This window comes from Acinonyx jubatus, chromosome A3 (genome assembly GCF_027475565.1).
Source record: "Acinonyx jubatus isolate Ajub_Pintada_27869175 chromosome A3, VMU_Ajub_asm_v1.0, whole genome shotgun sequence".
Lineage (NCBI taxonomy): Eukaryota > Metazoa > Chordata > Mammalia > Carnivora > Felidae > Acinonyx > Acinonyx jubatus.
The window spans coordinates 86368663-86387803 of record NC_069388.1 but is presented as its reverse complement, the minus strand read 5'-3'; the positions used below and the strand labels follow the sequence as shown (position 1 = coordinate 86387803).

The 19141-nt window shown below is 35.4% G+C and overlaps 1 protein-coding gene across 11 annotated transcripts in view; it reads right to left on the bottom strand.

Annotated features, from left to right (window-relative positions):
- Positions 1 to 19141, bottom strand: part of ZNF638 (zinc finger protein 638) — a 137106-nt gene that overhangs the window by 5076 nt on the left and 112889 nt on the right. For 9 of the 11 annotated variants that reach the window (XM_027072235.2, XM_027072240.2, XM_027072236.2 and 6 more), the window contains 8 exons: positions 18081 to 18122; positions 17479 to 17613; positions 14998 to 15123; positions 10172 to 10209; positions 4282 to 5506; positions 3612 to 3677; positions 1050 to 2004; positions 420 to 539 (listed from right to left, as the gene is read on the bottom strand). In XM_027072235.2, the coding sequence (XP_026928036.1) occupies positions 420 to 539; positions 1050 to 2004; positions 3612 to 3677; positions 4282 to 5506; positions 10172 to 10209; positions 14998 to 15123; positions 17479 to 17613; positions 18081 to 18122 (2707 nt within the window). The remainder of the gene's footprint in view (positions 1 to 419; positions 540 to 1049; positions 2005 to 3611; positions 3678 to 4281; positions 5507 to 10171; positions 10210 to 14997; positions 15124 to 17478; positions 17614 to 18080; positions 18123 to 19141) is intronic. The other 2 variants (XM_027072237.2, XM_027072239.2) reach the window with 2 other exon arrangements.

The following is a 19141-nucleotide window of genomic DNA, read 5'->3' as shown; positions in this document are numbered from 1 at the left end:
ATCAATGTTTAGACACCTTGTTTAATCCATTGGCTAGCTGCTTGGCAGCCTCCACAAAGCAAGGGATCTGGGCCCACAAATAAGAATTAAGCAATGATTTCTACTTGAGGCTGCAACATGGTCAGAATAATCTTTTGTGTATCATTTCCACAAAATTGTCATGTTTTATCGTCACATTCTATCATAAAAGGACTGCCTCCTATTCTGTTATCCCATTCTATTATATTCCATTATCTTCAAGTTACAAAGACAAAAATCTTTATCCAGGTAAGTCTGCCTTCTCTGCCTCACCACCCCCCCACTCTATTTCACTGCTTTTCTACTGTTCTTCTTAGATGGTAGACCTTTGGAATTTCAATGACCACCTTGTGTCGTGTTACTTTCTACACTCCTCCCCACTTCCATCAATCCTGCTTTACCTTCACTAATTTGGAAGGCCTCTTCACCTTTCACTGGTTCTGTCGCAACAGCTCTTTCCGATGGTGGTGTTTTCCCAATTCTAACTCTCTTGGTTGGTGTTTTAGCTTTAAAGAGAAAGTCTAATTTATTGCTATAGTAATAGCATGCCATTCTTAGTTCAGAAATTATTTTGATCTCCCTAAAGTGAGCTAAACCTATTACTCTATACCATCAAAATATTACTTGACAGTGAAATGGTACCTTTACAAATTTTTCTAAATCCTAAATCTAAGGAAAAACTGGGAAGCAGTCTGGTATAATAACATCCTTCTATTCATCAAAAGCTGTGTTTTCCAGTAACACAAATATACCATTTTCATTCCAATTCTAATTTGGGCACTCTAGTTTGCTTTCCAGCTTTGTCATCTTTTCTTGAGGTATGATAACTTGGGACAAAGTCTGCTTTATAGTTAAAAGAAATCTGTGAACTTGCACACATTTCTTTGGACAGTATCACTGGCCATATAACTGCTTGTTGACTTCTTATATTAACACAGGAAAAATTATTAGTAATGCTGCAACATCTATTTTAAAAATTGTAAATGAAATCCCCTCATAAAGCAGAAAAACTACCACTTCTAAATATCTACCTGCTAAATGTCTTTCAATCATGGTTTTCAGATCTTCTTCCATAACATTTTCATTTATTGGACCAACGTGGGACAAGGCTTCAAGCTTCATCTTCTTTGTGTCCACAGCTCTCTTCTTTCTATCCCCCCTTTTATCTGTGGGATGGTCATTTTTGCTTTGTGCTAATTCAACTTTTAAATCATTGTCTCCATCTTCCTCCTCTCCAACTTCATCAACAGTAACAAAATTAAGCTCTTCTTTAAGGTTGTTAAAATCTGCCAGGGAGTCTTCATCCTCTTCAGTTACTTCATCCAAAGTCACTAAATGCAAATCACTACTGTCATCCTGTATCTCATCTACAGTAACTAAGGTAGAAGGGTCTTCAGGCATTTGGGAAGAAATGAACCCAATGGGATCCCTTCCAGTATTTCCCTCATCTCCTTTAGTATTTAAAGTGGTAAAACTTAAGTCTGCCGATTCATTTAAAGGTAGCTCCTCAACTTCACCAATTTCATCCACAGTTACCAAGCGTTCCTGTTTGAGGAGATCTTGCTCTTCAGCCACTGACAGTACAGTAACATCTTTAGGTTCACTATGGGAAATGCAATCATCTTGATCAATTAACTCATCTAATGTAAGAAGTGAATTTGAATTTTTTACCATTTCTTCCATATTTATTTCTTCTTCATCAATTACTTCATCCACAGTGACTAGAGCTTGTGCTAGATGTGCAGCTCCATCTTCCTCTTCCCCAATCTCATCCAATGTTACAAAAGATAATTCCCCCTCAACAACACGAGGGGCAGAAGTTTTCCCCTTCTTCTTCTTTAAGTTAAGTTCAGAGGAAGGGGTATTTTTCAGAGCTTCTTTTCTTTTTCCCTTTAGTGGGTTCTGCTTGGCCTGAAAAGGATTTACTTCTTCTATAACCTCATCTACTGTGACAAATTCATCCAAATTAAATGGAAATGATGATTCCTGTTGAAAAGATTAAAAAAAAAATCACAGAACTGTGAACAGAACCAGATACCAACAACTGGTCAAGGTTCCAAATAATCTCAGTAAATGTGCATGAAGGATCATCTGTGAGAATTTCAGGGCAAAGAAATTTCCTATAGGCTGAGAGAAGCTAGTTTTTAAAGCCCCACAAATGAATCAGCTCTAATTCATAATAAACAACACCAAAGGTAAAATCTTAACAAGATCAACCTACTTTCACCTGTACTTAATTTCAATAAGATTACAATTATTTCCTAAGTGATATACGAGTTTTGAAATATGAAACACAAAAATACTACACTTAAAAGCACTTACCAATTACAACAATGTAAAGAATTTACTGTTCCCTGTTAAATGTTACCTAACAAGTGTTCTAGGAGACTTATTGGACTATTAAAAGTACCTCAAATGTAGCCGGAAAGTAAATAGCTAAGTAGATTGCTCCATTAACCAATTAAGATATACAGCATTAATATGAAGTTTATTCTTACTAAGTAAGACTTAATGTCAAATACAACTGCATTTGGGGAAAAAAAAAACCAAAAAAACAGTATGTGGGACGCCTGGGTGGTTCAGCCGATTAGGCGTTCAACTCTTGATTTCAGCTCAAGTCATGATCTTATGATTGTGAGATCAAGCCCCATGTTGGCTCCACACTGAGCATGGAGCCTGCTTGGGATCCTGTCCGTCTCTCCCTCTGACCCTCCTTCACTTGCACACACTTTCTCTCTCTCAAAATTTAATTCTAAAAGAGACAGAGAGAGAGAGAAAAAACAGTATCTGTAATTTGAAAAATGGTGTTAATACTAAAGAAAATAATCCCCAACAGGCCTCCTACAAACTTAGTATGCTATCAACAATCAATTACTAGTATATATAATGACATTAGAACATACACTCAGTAAGGGGGTGGGGGAGGGAACGGACATGTAAGCATTTGTAATACCCACTTATTAATTCAACAGAAATAACTGTTATCCTTACTTCTGCTTCTTAAACTACTACCATTTCTCCTTGCCCTGAATAAAATAGGCCCCAAATCATCCCTTACCAGGGGAAAAAAATAAAATGACTAAAAAAATATTTTATGCATGGTAGGAAACCTAAAATATCAAACAACAACAACAAAAAAAAGAAGACATTTATTTGGCAGTAGAACTTAGTACCAGGAAAGTAAATCTTAAGAGCCCATCCAGTTAGGTTAAATTGAGCATCTCAAAAGGAAGACCTGTTTGCAAGTTCCACAGAATGGCAAGGACCCCAGTCAAACACCGGTCTTCTTTACACATGTGCTTTTATTCTGTTTATAACCTATTGCCATCAATATAAGATTGGAGGGATTTTCCTATTTTAATTCCCTTCCTACCCCTGCCTAATTTTTTGCCCTGCACCATGAACACAAACCATTTAGCCTAGCTCAAGATCAAAAAACAAACTGGTGGTAGGGTCAAAAAAAAGGTATCTCATTCCTGTCCCTTGCTCTGTATCAAATTGACTATTACAGGAGAGACACAAGTTACACCACAGGTGAACTCTTCTGTTGAAGGACAGAACAGAAGGCTTAATGTTAGTGACTTGTTTCTTACCTCTTTAGATTTGGAACTTCTACCAGTGGTGCCTTTAGGATTCTTAGTGTTTTGCCCAGCCAAAGTCTGAAACATTAAGTAAAAAAATATAGAAAAACAGAATTTACAACTATGTTATTAATGTCCTTAAAAAAAAAAAAAAAAAAAAAGAATCCAAACACCAAACAATATCCAAACACATTTAATTATGCGAACAGTTAACAGGTATAGCACACTAAGTCAACAATCATTTAACAGTACAGGCATCATCTCTGTAAGCTGTAGTTAAATTGTTTTATTGATCTTTTCTTCCCTATAGCCACAATGTCTAAGTTGGGCAATCAGTAAGCTGATAAAGGAAGCTTCACTTTAAGAAAGAAAATCGTTTCCCATTCAGAAGCAGAGTGCTAAGTCACCTCAGGACATTCACTGCAGAATTTTTTTTAAACCAGTTATATTTCTGAACACATTTTATCCAAATAACGTTTTTCAAACCTGTTAATAAATTACTAACTTGAGCTTATTATTTAAATGTCTATTGGCTTAACTCGATGGAATCATTAAGAGAAACTGAGTTTGGGAGTGGAGTGAGGAGATGAAAGTACAAAACAAGATTACATCTCCTACTCCAAAGCTACCACAGCAGAGCTATTTCAAAGATACACTGAGCCATTCTTCCTACCCTCCTCACCTTATTGTTGCTGTCATCCCGTTTCATGATGGAAGGTCTAGCCTCTGTTTCCTGAGATTGTTTTGTAATATCCCTGTAATCCAGTTTAGAATCCTTGCCTTGCAGGGCTGAGATCCTTCCACTGCCTCCTCTGGTAACACCGCAATGAGTGGGTCTGAATTTATTGCTGTTTTCAGCCAAGCCTGACCTGGCACTTGGAGGTTTAAGGAGACCCAATTCCTTGGCTGAAAGTTTCTTTTCAGCATTTATTTGATCTCTGAGTACAGATTTTAGAAAACTTTTCTGGTTTTCAGATTTTGAAGCTGTAGCTTTTGCCTTTGGAGAGGAGACCATACCAGCCTTGATGCTTGATTTAGTGCTAGATGTATTTGATACAGCCAACATACTAGTTTTACTAGTTTCATCAGGCTTGTTGGCCTGACCCATTCCTTTATTTGGGTATGCCTTGATCACAGCATTTTCTGCAGGCTTTTCTTTCACTGCTGCCATAATCTTTTCCAACTTCTCTGCAACCATCCTAGCATCATTCCTTTCAGCCTTTTCTGTTCCTATCTGCAGATCCATTCTGGTTTCCTTACTATTAATTTCATTCTTCTCCTTTTCATCCATGTTACTTTTCTCAGGAATTCCCTTTTTGTTCACTGCTTTCTCATCCCCAATGGCAATTCCAGGTACTAAGGCCACAACACAAGGAGATGGTACTATTTCTGAAACAGTTTCGTGTTTATCCACTTCAGCTACAGCTTCTATCATAGACTGTGTAATCCCAGAAAAGAAATCTTCTGCTTCAGCTGGAGATTCTTCTAGAATTCCTTTAATGTTCCTTTCTTCTATAAATGCACTGTCGGATGTAGATAATTCTGTTTCAGGGTTAATAATTTCTGCCTCTTCCTTCTCAAAGTCACTGGTATACACCTGCTGATTTAAAACACACTCCTCTACATTTTCAGTAAATAATTCAATACTGATTGGAGTGGATGCTACAAGAGGAATTTCCACTTTGACCTCTTCTCCTTGAGTTTCAACTTCCAACGTTTCAATAGCAAAGTCAGAGTCACATAGTGCTTTTTCAGGTTCTTCCACACAAGGTTCTTCCAGCTGTACAGAAGTTTCTGTTTCAATGTTGGGAACAGTTTCTTCTTCAACCTCACTAGGTTTAACAGAGGGACTATCAGCTGCTGTTTGCACCTCACTTTCATCAACTGGACTGTTTTTCAAGTCAGGGCTACAAGTATTTAAAAACAAACAAAAAAAAGAACACAAACAAAAACACAAACAAAAATCAAACTATGATGAGAATTCAACCATTATAAATAATCCTGTTGATGCCAATTGTTAAGACTTCCTGATGCGTTAGTAATAAGCACTGGGAAATCCAGCCAATAGGCATTAAAATGGTAACGATGTTTTGACATAAATATGTAAACAATATAAAATTTTTAAAAAGATCATCCATTGCATTGAAGATTTCTTCTTAGTTCAAAGGAAATAATGACAAAACTATGATCACTGATAAAATTCTTCTAACCAATTTTTTTCCTTCTGGGTCACGTTTGCACTAGACATGAGAAGGCTGAATGTGAGACATCTCAAATTATTAAGATCTTCCCAAGAGTGCTAACTAAAATAATAAAATATATGTATAGTTCTACAATGAAACTAATAATCCATGCATTGAAATTTAAAATTTTAAGTGAATCTTACCTAAAATGAACAGAAAAAGAAACTGGTAGGGAGAAGGCTATACTCTTAACCATGTCAACTCTTTTTTTTTTTTTTTTGGATGTGAGACAGATTTGTTTTTCCCAAGAACTGTATTTATTACTAATAGTAATACGTAAAAGAAATCTTTCTTTGGAAGTATCTTTTAAATACTCTATTGGATTCAAAGTTAGAGGTAAAACTAATAGAATCACCTTAACATAAAGTATGTGCCTTTGGCTACCTGAGTGAGAAAGTATATATTAAAAGAAATCTTTCCAGTTACAGAAGAATAATTTAGAATTCTGAAGTCTTAAGTAAAATTGTTCAGAAGAAATGGAGAAAATGCATGGCAAGTATATATAATTGATCTTTTTTCACTGTGGTCTTCCTAAATCCAAAGTAAACAAAAGTGTATGTGATTCTGTAATTCAACTTCTTTCACTAAGACAGAGACAGAATAACTTTTTATATTAATGTTCCATAGATCAGAGGTTATCTTGAAGAATGACAAGGAAAATCTGAGTTTCCGAAGCAATGCTATCAAAACAAATCAAATGTAACAAATACATCCACTTAATTACATTAGAAGCAGTACATTAGAGGAAGACATCAGAATGCCATTTCAATACCTCATAGTAAAGAATATTGGTTTTTTTCCTCCTAGTTTTCAAGGAAGGAGGGGATGAGACATCCGCTCGATATGATTCTCAGAGGATGGCTATATATCTTTTAGTTAATGCAAGATGAGGCATATCAGTGTCCTGAGATGTTAACATTTCAAAACTTTGGAAAAAGTAAGTGCTACCGTATCAGGGTCTAATCATTTGAGACAATAAACTGGTCTTCCCCTCCAAAGATGGTTAAGTTTAAACTTCCAAAGGAAAAAAATGTTCTAAGAGATTGGAGAAACATCTCTTGATGAAAAGTTATAAAGGCAGAATTTGAGAAATTTAAGTTCAAAAGTCAGTAACGACAGACTTTAATCCGTATGTATTCTATTCATTTATAGAACCTTCCTTTATATGCTGAAAGGGTTTAAAACTTTTTATTTGAAATAATTCACATCCCTTATATTCAAAAATACCAATGGCTGATTTTAAGGGTTCCAAATCCTTCGAACTAGTCAAAATAAAACTTGTGGCCAAGTACAAATATGACAAAGATAAGAAAAACTTGTGACATTTAGTTATAGAAGTTATGTAAATAATTTCTTCTCAAAATGTAAGCTTTCATTTTTAAATTTACAAGACTCATTTTCAATAAAGAAGATTAAATTCAAACTCCTGCCTCATTATAGAACTAAACCATTAACACTAAAGGCTTTATAAATTAGAGCTATACAAAAACACCAAATCTACTGAGCTAAAGGAAAACAATGGAGACGTTGATTCCTGGCTCTAGGACATAGTAAGTCCTTCCACTTTACCATATTTAAGGTTTGTCAAAAAAAAAGCTATTATCTTTTATACAAATCACTATGCAGTTCCATACTTCAGAGAGCATGGACCTACTTAGAAAAATGGCTTAATACGACGTTTGTTTATATGCATTTGTCTTTTAAAATTATAGTGCTTTCTTCATAGATTTCATTTACCAAAAACTAACATCTAGTTTTCTGGCTAATATGGGAAAAAGCCTCCGTGTTCATCAAGTTAGCCTGGAGAGTCAATTTGAGATGTCAAATAAATGAATTATTAACACCGAAGTATTAAAAAAAAAAAAAGAAGTCTTTTAAAGATCAAAGGAATACACAGTCAAGTTTTGGGAAATGGCACAAAAAAGAAATAGGAAAGACATCCAGGATATAGGTATCTAATTTCCAACCCTGTCCCACTTCCACCTCCCCATAAATACCAGGGTTTCAAAACTCAAAAAAAGCTGGACATGAGAACAAAGGTTAATACCATACCCTACACTTTGCGAGAAACTTTAGACTACAATTTAACAATACTGAAGATTAGTATTTACATTTCAGAGGGCCACTGGGAAGTTCCCAACATTATTAACGAGTTGGTGAAAACTGCACCTTGCATCCTTAATCACATGGTAAGTAAATAATGTTTACATGGGAGGGAATGAGAACAGGCAAAATGTAGAATATTATTAATACACCCATAGATTTCCTTTAAAAATAGGAAATACATTTAAATACATTAAACTAATTATAAACAAAATAATCACATCAAGATGAATTAGCACTCAAAAGTGCCTCAAAAACAAAAACAACACAAGCACCAGTATTTTCCCAGGATCACTTTACTCCGATAAAGAAATGTGAAGTATTCAGGCCCCATCCCACGTCTTTTTCTCTAATATATGTAAGTCAGAAAAAACTGCAAAATGGAAATTAAGTTATTAGCACTAGAATTTTAAAAGTGAATTTTATAAGATTAAACAACTATCTGTAAATTCATTAAGAAGTATCTTTGGGGTGCCTGGGTAGCTCAGCTGGTTGAGCGTCTGACTCTATTTCAGCTCAGGTTATGATCTCATGGTTGGTGGGTTTGAGCCCCACACCAGGCTCTGGCTGACAAAGAGACCACATGGGATTCTCTCTCTATCCCCCTCTCTCTGCCCCTCCCCTGCTCACACGCACACAGGCTCACTCTCTCTTTCTCTCAAAAATAAACAAAAAAAAGAAAGGATAGGGGCGCCTGGGTGGTTCAGTGGGTTGAGCATCCGACTTCGGCTCAGGTCATGATCTTACAGTCTGTGTGCATTCGAGCCCTGTGTCCGGCTCTGTGCTGACAGCTCAGAGCCTGAAGCGTTCTTCCGATTCTGTGTCTCCCTCCCTCTCTGCCCCTCTACTGTTTTACACTCTGCCTCTCAATCTCTCTCTCTCTCTCAAAAATAAAATAAACATTAAAAAAATTAAAAAAAAAAAAAAAGATCTTAGATTTTAAAAGGTGAGTCAAATAATGAGAGGAAAAAATGACCAGAACACAGACAATAGCTGTTTGTGCAGACCTGAAACTATTCAAATGAAATACATAAGATGAATTTTTGGAAGAGCCTACTCACTTAATCAGCCGGAGTTAGTGTGGCCAAACTGCAGGTCTACCTATATTACCTGTGGCATTACCACTCAATAAGCCCTTTGTGGGCTTCTATATTCAACAGTGCTGTTGGCATTACGTCTTAGACATGTGAACATAATTGGTATTAATAATGTACAATTTAAAAAAGTCTGTATTGACACGTACAGCAAACCTAATTGCTTAAAGTTACCAACATATTCTGAAGTACTCTTAATTACCTTTATCATTTAAAAGCCTCATGTAAGAATTACTAAGACAAACTGAAGCAACTAGTGGCTCATTCAGGTGAGCATCCCACTTCAGCTCAGGTCATGATCTTAAAATTAGTGCATCAAATAAAACAAAATATCCATATTTAAACACTTTCAAAATGCTCTTTCAAACTGATAAGCTCTTACTATAAAGACTCTAACAAGGGCAAATCACTTAGTATTAAAAAGGGAAAAGAATTCTAAATCAGTGATTCTCAATGAAAAGCAGTAAAACGAAGGTAATTAATTGGTTGAGGCAAAAGTGGTTATAAGGGTGAGAAAGTTACTAAGAAGAGGGTGTATTATATATAGTCTAAATAAGACTGGGAGTCACTAGTTTGTGTAAACACATAAGAACAAGTTTTCATCTTTTACCCAAGTTTTCAAACATTATTTTGTTTTATAATAAATATCCTTCCCTCAGTTGTTTTCAAAAAGTATCAAAATACATACTGAATACTTTCTTTTTTGGTTTTAAGTCAATGAAATTTTATTACTGTGTTTAACTTTTCTGGGATAGAAAAATCTAACAAGAATACTGATAACAGAAATTGAGTTGTTCAAGAGTCCTCGCGAAACATTTCATAAAGAAGTCATTTGTGTATTTAATTCAAACTGAGTTTACATATTTGGTTTTTCTAAAGTATCAGTAAATACCTTACAGAGACTAAAAAACAAAACAATGCTCCCTCAAACAGTCAGAAAAAAACCAAAAAACAAAAAACAAACCAAAGACACACAAACTGCCCCACACTTCATATATATAACACAAAATGGACATGGAAGATACAAACTTTTTGCTACAAGTGAACAATAATAAAATAATAATAAAAGGCAGAAACAAAATTCAGTAATTAAATACTATGCAAAAATGACAGCAAACTTAAAGCAACATACCTTTCTTTTCCTAGTTCTGGGTCTTTGTCAGCTTGAGCCTGTAACACAATTCCACATTTCATTAGAAGCTATTCTACCGGATTTTAAATATTTAACCCATCAGTGCAATGTTTTCAGTTCTTAAAATCTAAGCTAAAGAAGCAAGACCACATCTTAAAAATAAAACAGTTTTCAGTGTCCACTTTAAATTTCAGATTCTCGAATTTTCTTCTCATTAAAAAGCCCTAAGGTAGGTTATAGAGAATAAGTGACACACAGAAATCAATCACAGAAAGTCTCAATGTTGATACAAACAAGAAACTTTAACTTTAAAAGCTTAGAATTACTGCCTTTTTTAAAAGAATAAAAACCATCAACATCTTCATTGTACAATTATTATTTAAAAAAACTACTTATAAGAAAGACTACTGAGGATGGCTGGAAGGGTGTTGGGTGGGGCGAAGGGCTAAATGGGCAATGGGCATTAAGGAGGGCATTTGTTGAGGGGTGCCTGGGTGGCTCAGTCGAGTGAGTGTCCAACTTCAGCTCAGGTCATGATCTCACTGTTCATGGGTTTGAGCCCTGCATCGGGCTCTGCACTGACAGCTCAGAGCCTGGAACCTGCTTCAGATTCTCTGTCTCCCTCTCTCTCTGTCCCTCCCCTGCTGGTGCTCTCTCTCTCTCTCTCAAAAATAAGTACTAAATAATAATAATAATAATAATAATAATAATAATAATAAAGGAGGGCACGTGTTGGGATGCACGCTGTGTTGCTATAAGTGGTGAATCACTAAATTCTATTCCTGAAATCATTATTACCCTACATGTTAACTAACTTGGATTTAAATAATAGTAAAAACAATCTTAAAAAAAAAAAAGGCTTTCTATTCAAAACACCTAGAAGTGCTGAGCAAAATTTAACAATAATCCTTTTAAACATGTATCTAAACCACTAAAAAATAATGTCCTAGGGCCCAAAATAGAAATTAAAATTCAATGTGTATGGGGGCACCTGGGTGGCTCAGGTCATACATGATCTCATGGTTTGTGAGTTTGAGCCTCGCACTGGGATCTCTGCTGTCTGGGCAAAGCCCACTTCAGATCCTGTCCTCCTCTCTCTCTGTCCCTTGCCTCCACCTCCCACATATGCGCGCGCTCTCTCTCTCTCAAAAATAAAGGAAGTTTATAAACAGATAGATAACATTCGACGCCTATGTAACCAACACTGGTCCAGGCACTGGACACATCAGTGAACAAAACAGCAAAAACTGTCTGCTCTTTAGAGCTTATACATACTAGCTATATGCTTTTTCTGTGGGAATCATGTGTATTCTGAGTGGGGAATTATCTTTCTCTGTATTTTGTCAGATTAAAAAGTGAAAATTATACTTTAAAGAAATTGAACAATGTGCCTAGAGAGGATTCCTGGTGTGGGTGATGGGAGTCCCAGGCCTTCGTTACTGGGGCATCTTGCTGGGCAGTCTACAGTGTAATGATACATAAAGATGAGAGTTGATAAGCGCCAATCACAGTATTTACAATCAATCTTCCCATTCACAGGAGAAACTTACGGGGGGGGAGGGGAGCTGTATGATAGTAGAGGAAATCTATACCAGATACCCTTATTAGCTAGCTTGCTTCTTTATTCATAAATGAGAAAAACAAATGCACAACAGAAAGCAAGATAAGCATACAAAACAGACTGAAGATATTTCAGAGAACTGCAATCAGTTCCAACTGAAATCCACAAAATCAGTTACAGGTGTTACTTCCAGAAAGAACACTAAAGAGGAAGACTTTCTTCGGGAAAAGGAACACACCAATCTTTATAAATTCACTGAGTGCTCTAAGCAGGATATATGAAGTCCCAAACCAAGATAAAACCTTCTTCACTGTGCTAGCTAGCCATACTGATCCTCCTTGGAGTTCATGAATCATCAACTCTGTCCTTAAGGACTTAGCACTTGCTCTTCTTCTTTAAAAACCCCCCTTCCTTTTTATTTGTAGAGCTTGCTCTCTTACTTTGTTCAGGTCTCAAATAACTATTCCTCAGAGGGGCTATCCTTGACAACCCTAAAATACACATTCGCCCCCATCTATTACTCTCTCTACCTTTTTATCTTGATTGGTCTCCATAGCACTTCATAGCATTTTTTACCACTTGACGTGTGTGTGTGTGTGCGTGCGTGAGTGAGTGAGTGAGTGAGAGAGAGAGAGAGAGAGAGACAGACAGACACATACACACATACAGAGATTTACAGATTTATAGTCTGTCTTCTCTATTAAAATATAAGCTCCTTGAGGACTTGGGACATCAACTCCTCTGTTTATTCATGTATTCCAACACCTAAAATAATGCTGGCATATAGATAAGGCATTAGATAAATATCTGCTTAATGAATAAATGAATAAAAGCTGAAAGCCTTCAAAAGAAAAAAATGCATGAGATACGATTAGAATCAGCTTTCTCCTTAACAATACAGGTTAAGGGGCACCTGGCTGGCTCAGTCAGTAGAGCATGTGACTCTTGATCTTGGGGTTGTGAGTTCAAGTCCCATGCTAATTGTAGAGAATACTTAAAAAAAAAAAAAAAAAAAAACCAGTACAGGTGAAGAGCACAGAATTCTCCATCTAGAAAACCTATCAATGAAATATGTAAAAGCAAAATAAAGTCAATTTCAAATATGCAGGGATTCAGAGTGTTTACTGTCCACACACAATTTCTGCGGAAAATTATTTGATGATGTAATCTAGCAAACAGAAAAGCAATCCAAGAGAGGAGGAGATACAGAATCCAAGAAATAACAGAAGTAACTCAGAAGAGCAATAAAAATAAAGTAAACATATACAGTTGCTTTACAAAACAAATGGCCATAAATTTAGAAAAGTCAGAAGAATCGCTCTAACAAGAGTAGATTCTATTCAACAAATAGTAATTAAGTTATATAACCTGAAGAACATGAAGACAATCATCCTTTTTCCTCTCAATAACAACCCCTACCCCAAACTACAGGAAATAATCCAAATACTGAAGAAAACAAAAAGACAGCATCATTTTGAAAAACGAATGGGAATATAAGAAAGTCACCTCCAACTGTACAAGATACTGTATTTCCTTCTTTACACAACCACCCTGATACTACTGAATTCTGTAGTTAGTATCTTTTTTTTTTTATTTTTTTTTTAATGTTTATTTTTGAGACAGAGGGAGACAAAGCGTGAGTGGGGGAGGGGCATAGAGAGAGGGAGACACAGAATCTGAAACAGGCTCCGGGCTCTGAGCTGTCAGCACAGAGCCCGATGCGGGGCTCGAACCCACAAACTGTGAGACCATGACCTGAGCCGAAGTCGGACGCTTAACCAACTGAGCCACCCAAGCACCCCTGTAGTATCTTCTTAATCAAGATATCAAAAATACAGATATTAGTTTTTAGTACTTAGAATTAAGCCTTCATGCTTCATATGCAGGGGTAACTATAGTTACATAACTAAAGGTTGTAACGAACACCTGTGTAAGTAACATTACAGGTAACAAAAATGAAAGGGGGAGGGTGTTGAAGAGGGTAATACAAGGATGCTAATTACTTAATTAACTCATTATAAACACAGTAAATTAAAACCTGTCATTTAAAACATTTGGGGACATGATTTATTTTCATTTCCTAGCCTAGCTTTCATTACTTCTCATAGAGACTATTACAATACCTTGAAATTAGTCTACCTGCTTTAACCATCAATTTACCATTTTTTGAATCAATATAATGGACACTATGTGACATGCTCAAGACTACGAGGCTGTCTTATCAGTGGTGGAGCTAAGTCTTTGTTCTTATGTTCTTCAATTTAATAAGCCATAACAATAAGGTTCTGAATAAAAGCTTGGGAAGTAAAGTATCAATTCAGGCAGAGGTTTTTGATAATTTTCACTTCATTTTCTTTAGGTCTAAAGATGTGGGACTGTATTTTTAGAAAAATAATTTCTATATCATCAATGTTTACTATAATTCTGAACAATGTCATAACAAAAATATCAAAAACACAAAATTTTAAAAATACAATATTCTGTTGAGATGCTAAAAACTTTTAAAATTGTTTCTGAAATTATCAGCTTAAACAAGTCACTCATATTTGTCTGAAATCAGTACCTACCACATGATACATTTACTTATAGATGCTCTATTTAATTTGGCTTTAGATGGTGGAATTGTATTTTTTCTTGAGCTAGCATATGATTTTTGGCACATTAATAAACAAAAAAAAAAACCATGCAGACACCAAATATAGACCCTATTATTTACCTCCTATTATGGAGATACAATGAAACTATTACAGAAAACGTGTTAATTCTTTCGAAGGTGGTTTACTTATCATTTTCATACATGTATTATTACTGTGAAAGCCAATAATCTGTAACTCTTATGTCTTATACAAGAGTTTAAAATAAATTAAAGAAAGAAATAAACAAATTTCTATCAGCAAAAGGCCAAAATGGACCAAAAGTAGACTCTGCATTCTGGAGATAATTATGACCATGTTACATATATAGAATCATTCTACACATATGTCTGTAATAAGTATCAGAATGAATATGTTACATTTTTCAAAATTACTTCACATGACTGTAATTTAAACAAATTTATACTGCGCCATAAACCATAACAATTGGAGTAGTGATTGCAGCACAAATTCTTAAAAGAATGTCTAGACTTAGTACCAATTTGACTACTCTTCAAGAATAATTCTTAAAAAATTTCCTTCAGAGTACCTCTTTCTAGTTTTGGAAGAATGACCTTTACAGTTTTTTTTCATTTTCTAAAAGCACAGAAGTTTATACAAAATAATCTTACCTCTGATGAATCCATCTTTGGAGATAATGTGCAGGTCAATACATGGTCACCTATGTTCTGTGGATTTTGTTTCAGAAAGCTATACATTGACTGAGCAGATTCAGGGCTATCTAACTGAAGAATTGCCTTTGGAGAAGATAAAAAAAAAATATTAAGTAGCTCCTAAAAACAAAACAAAACAAAACAAAACAAAACAAAACAAAACAAAACAGACCTAAAGTACAACTGCCATATGATTCAGGAATTCCACCCAAAATAATTGTAAGCAGGGACTCTAATGGACATCTGTATGCCCATGTTCATATCAGTGTTATTCACAATAGTCAAAAGGTGGAAGCAACCTAGTATCTATCAACGGATGAGTAGATAAATAAAAATGTGATATATGCAAACAATGGATTATTATTCAGCTTTATTTATTTTTATTTACTTATTTTGAGAGACAGAGAGAGAGAGAGAGAGAGAGAGGCAGGCAGAGAGGCAGAGAGAGAGGGAGAGGGAAATTCCAAGCAGTCTCTGCACCATCAGCCTGGAGCTGGATGCAGTGCTCACACCCACAGAACCGTGAGATCATGACTGAGCTGAAACCAAGAGAGTCAGAAGCTTAACCAACTAAACCATCCAAGTGCCCCTATTATTCAGCTTTAAAAAGGAAGGTAATTCTGACATGTTACAATATATTCTGAAGACTTTAGACTAAGTGAAATAAGCCAATCGCAAAAGATCAAATATTGTATGATTCCACTTATGTGAGGTAGCTGGAGTAGTCAAATTCATAGAGATAGAAAGTAAAATGGTAGAATGGTGGTTGTCAGCGGCTAGGAAGAGGGGGAAGGAGGAATTACTGTTTAATGGACAGAGGGTTTCAGTTTGGGAAGATAAAAAAAGTTCTGGAGATGGATAGTGGTAATGGTTGTTTAACAACATGAATATACTTAATGCCACTGAATGGAAACTTAAACAGGGTTAAAACAAAAAGTCCAACAAAAACACTTTCTAATTTTTATAAAGAATGGATATATTTTTCTTCCAGACTTCAAATGTGATTTCAAAGGTGAGGTAAATCTTCATTTCAAAGGAAACAAGAGAAAACAATCCTTAAAATGTTGCAAAATCAAGGCAAAATGGCAAAGTATGATAGGTATTTTTAAGAAATTTAAAGAATACCTACCAAAAAATTAAACTTATCAAAATTCCTTATGCCATCTGTCATCTCCCTTCCCTATGTCACACTATTTCTAAAGTATTTAACAATCTAACATGCTCTATGTATCAGAAGCATGTCAAAATTAGTCATCTACTTTTGATGAATTAGGTGCTTTTTCAGAAGCAAACATTCTCAACTCTGATATGAAATGCTACTTTTCTAGGTAATACATGCTTCACCAAAATCTAGTTTTAGGGGTACCTGGATGGCTCAGTCAGTTAAGTATCTAACTTCAGCTCAGGTCATGATCTCACAGTTCAAAAGTTTGAGTCCTGCATCAGGCTCTGCACTGACAACTCTGAGCCTGGAGCCTGCTTCAGATTCTCTATCTCCCTTTCTCTCTCTGCCCCCTCCTTCTCTTAGGCGCAGGCGCGCACTCTCTCTCTCTCTTGCAAAAATAAACATTTTTCTATTAAAAATCTAATTTTAAGTATCTGAATTAAATATTAAACACAGAGGGCACAGCAAATGTAAAGAGGTTAACAATTTCTTTTAAGGAAGGAAGCCAAACCATGAAGTAAAGGGCTGATCATTTTATACTTCTTCCCATATAACTAAACAAAGAGACCAAACAACTCTCTATGTGTTTTATGGCTGGAAGGGACTTTAGGAACTATCTGGCAACACCTTTTTTCAACTTAGATGAGAACTAAAAGTGTAAGCCAACTCAGCCAAGGTCACAAAAGTAATTAAGCTTAGATGAACTCAAATCTGACAGCTCAGAGCCTGGAACCTGCTTTGGATTTTGTGTCTCCCTCTCTCTCTGCCTCTCCCTCTCTCTCAAAAATAAATAAACATTAAAGAACAAAAACAGAAACAAAAAGCTAGGAGTTCTGAGGAGAAAGTGATCATCTCTTGCTTCTTATCACAGCATAGGAAAAAATATGCTGATCTATCATAGTACTGCTAAGAAATTAAATAATGTTTATAGGCGCTTCAGTTCAGAAGATGAATTATAAGTTGCAAACCCATGTGGCACATGGGTGGCTCAGTTGGTTAAGTATCTGACTCTTAATTTCAGCCTAGGTCATGATCTCACAGTTCATGAGTTTGAGCCCTGTGTTGGGCTCTGCAGTGACAGTGTGGAGCCTGCTCAGGATTCTCTTTCCCCACTCTCTCTCTCTCTCTCTCTGCTCCTCCCCTGGTCACACTCCAAATCTCTCAAAACAAACAAACAAACAAACAAACAAACAAACAGCAAATCCTTAAGAGTACAGGGTTTAGTCATATATTCTCTACAGAACACACAGCTAAAACAGAAGGAACCTCCTTACCTTGTTTTTGTTACTCATGAATACGTGGTGATCTACTTTTCCAAACTGAAGTCCAACACAAAGTACACACTGAAGTCCATCTTCTGGTAAGTTATCAAGATGTACAAATCGACTGTAAATTTTATCTACATTTGCCTGTAGTTTTTTAAGAGAGAACACAGAAAAAGAAAAAGTATGAATTATTAAACTGTAAAACACAGATTAACAGTAAATTTAATTTTTCTGAGGTCAGATGATGTTCTCTCCCAAAGGTAAGAAAATGACTATGTGAGTGAAGACAGTGAGATCTTAGTTTTAGATTTCAGTCATCAATGAAACAATATACTGAAACACGAAGTATAATCTTTCTTTTATCAACATAATATTTACCCAACACTTAATATACCTAACCCACTTAATATGGCTCCAGTATCTGGAAAGTATTTCACATTACGGACTACCATGACCCTTTACTTTTTATTTGAACCAAGATAAAACCCATTGTATACTTCCATCACCTCAATATTTTAAAATAAGTACTAAGGTTTTATTTATTACAGGTGAATAACCAATATTTCTACCAATTAAACAAGTATAATAAGGTATTTAAAAGCAAATATTACCTCTGGGTCATTTTCTTTAATCAAGGTTGTAAATATAGCTTCCTAGAAAAGGCAAAATAGAGGGAAAGTATAAGTCTTCCTCATTCATATATTTAGTCAAGATTTATAATAAAATAACCTATATGAATAAACATTAAGAATTATTTCATAAAATAAGAAGTCAGCAAAAGTTTTTAAAAAAATTTTCCTTCTAAAATTTTTTCTAAATTTTTTCCTTCTAAAAATTTTTCCTTCTTCCTAAGCAAATTAGTCAAGTCCCACCTTAATACATTTCAATTCTTCCTATTCCCATAAGTACATCAAAGGTTAATAAGGTGGTGTCAGGGAGGACATTCAACTTCACATACAACGAATAAGAGAATTACTTTAGCAGACAGTAAGAGAATTCAAATTACAAAGTGAAAAGTGTATAAGCAAAGTAGGGGATAAGGAAGAACAGAAATATAGGCTAGTAGGGGTACCTGGGTGGCTCAGTTGGTTAAGTGTCGGATTTTGGCTAAGGTCATGATCTCATAGTGGTGGGATCAAGCCCCGCTTCTGGCTCCATCATGGGCGTGAAATCTGATTGGGATTCTTTTGCCCTTTGCCCCCACCCCACATGCAACTCACACACTTTCTCTCAAAAAGAAAAAATGCCAAAAAAAAAAAAAAAAAAAAAAAAAAAAAGGAAAGAAAGAAAAAAAAAAAAGAAATTTAGGCTAGTAAAAACAAATAGTGAAGAGTATTAAATGCACAGTTATTTGGTGCTGTTGAATTATAAAGAAGGCTAAGACTGGTATAAGACAAAAATGTCAAAGCTGGGAAAGGAAAGCTAATGGAACTTTATCTTCAGAGCCTCTGGTTCTTAACTTTGTTTTTTCTTTTCAAAAGAATACTGACACATATAAAACAATACCACCAATTACATCAGAGTGATTTTCAACAGAAGGCTCTCTCAAATTATATGCCATTTCCACTTTCCTCCCGGGATTCTAATAACTGTGTTTCCTAATAGATAACTGATATTATCTCTTAGCAGTTGATAATAAATGTTTATAAGCCACAGAGAAACAGTGAAGGGT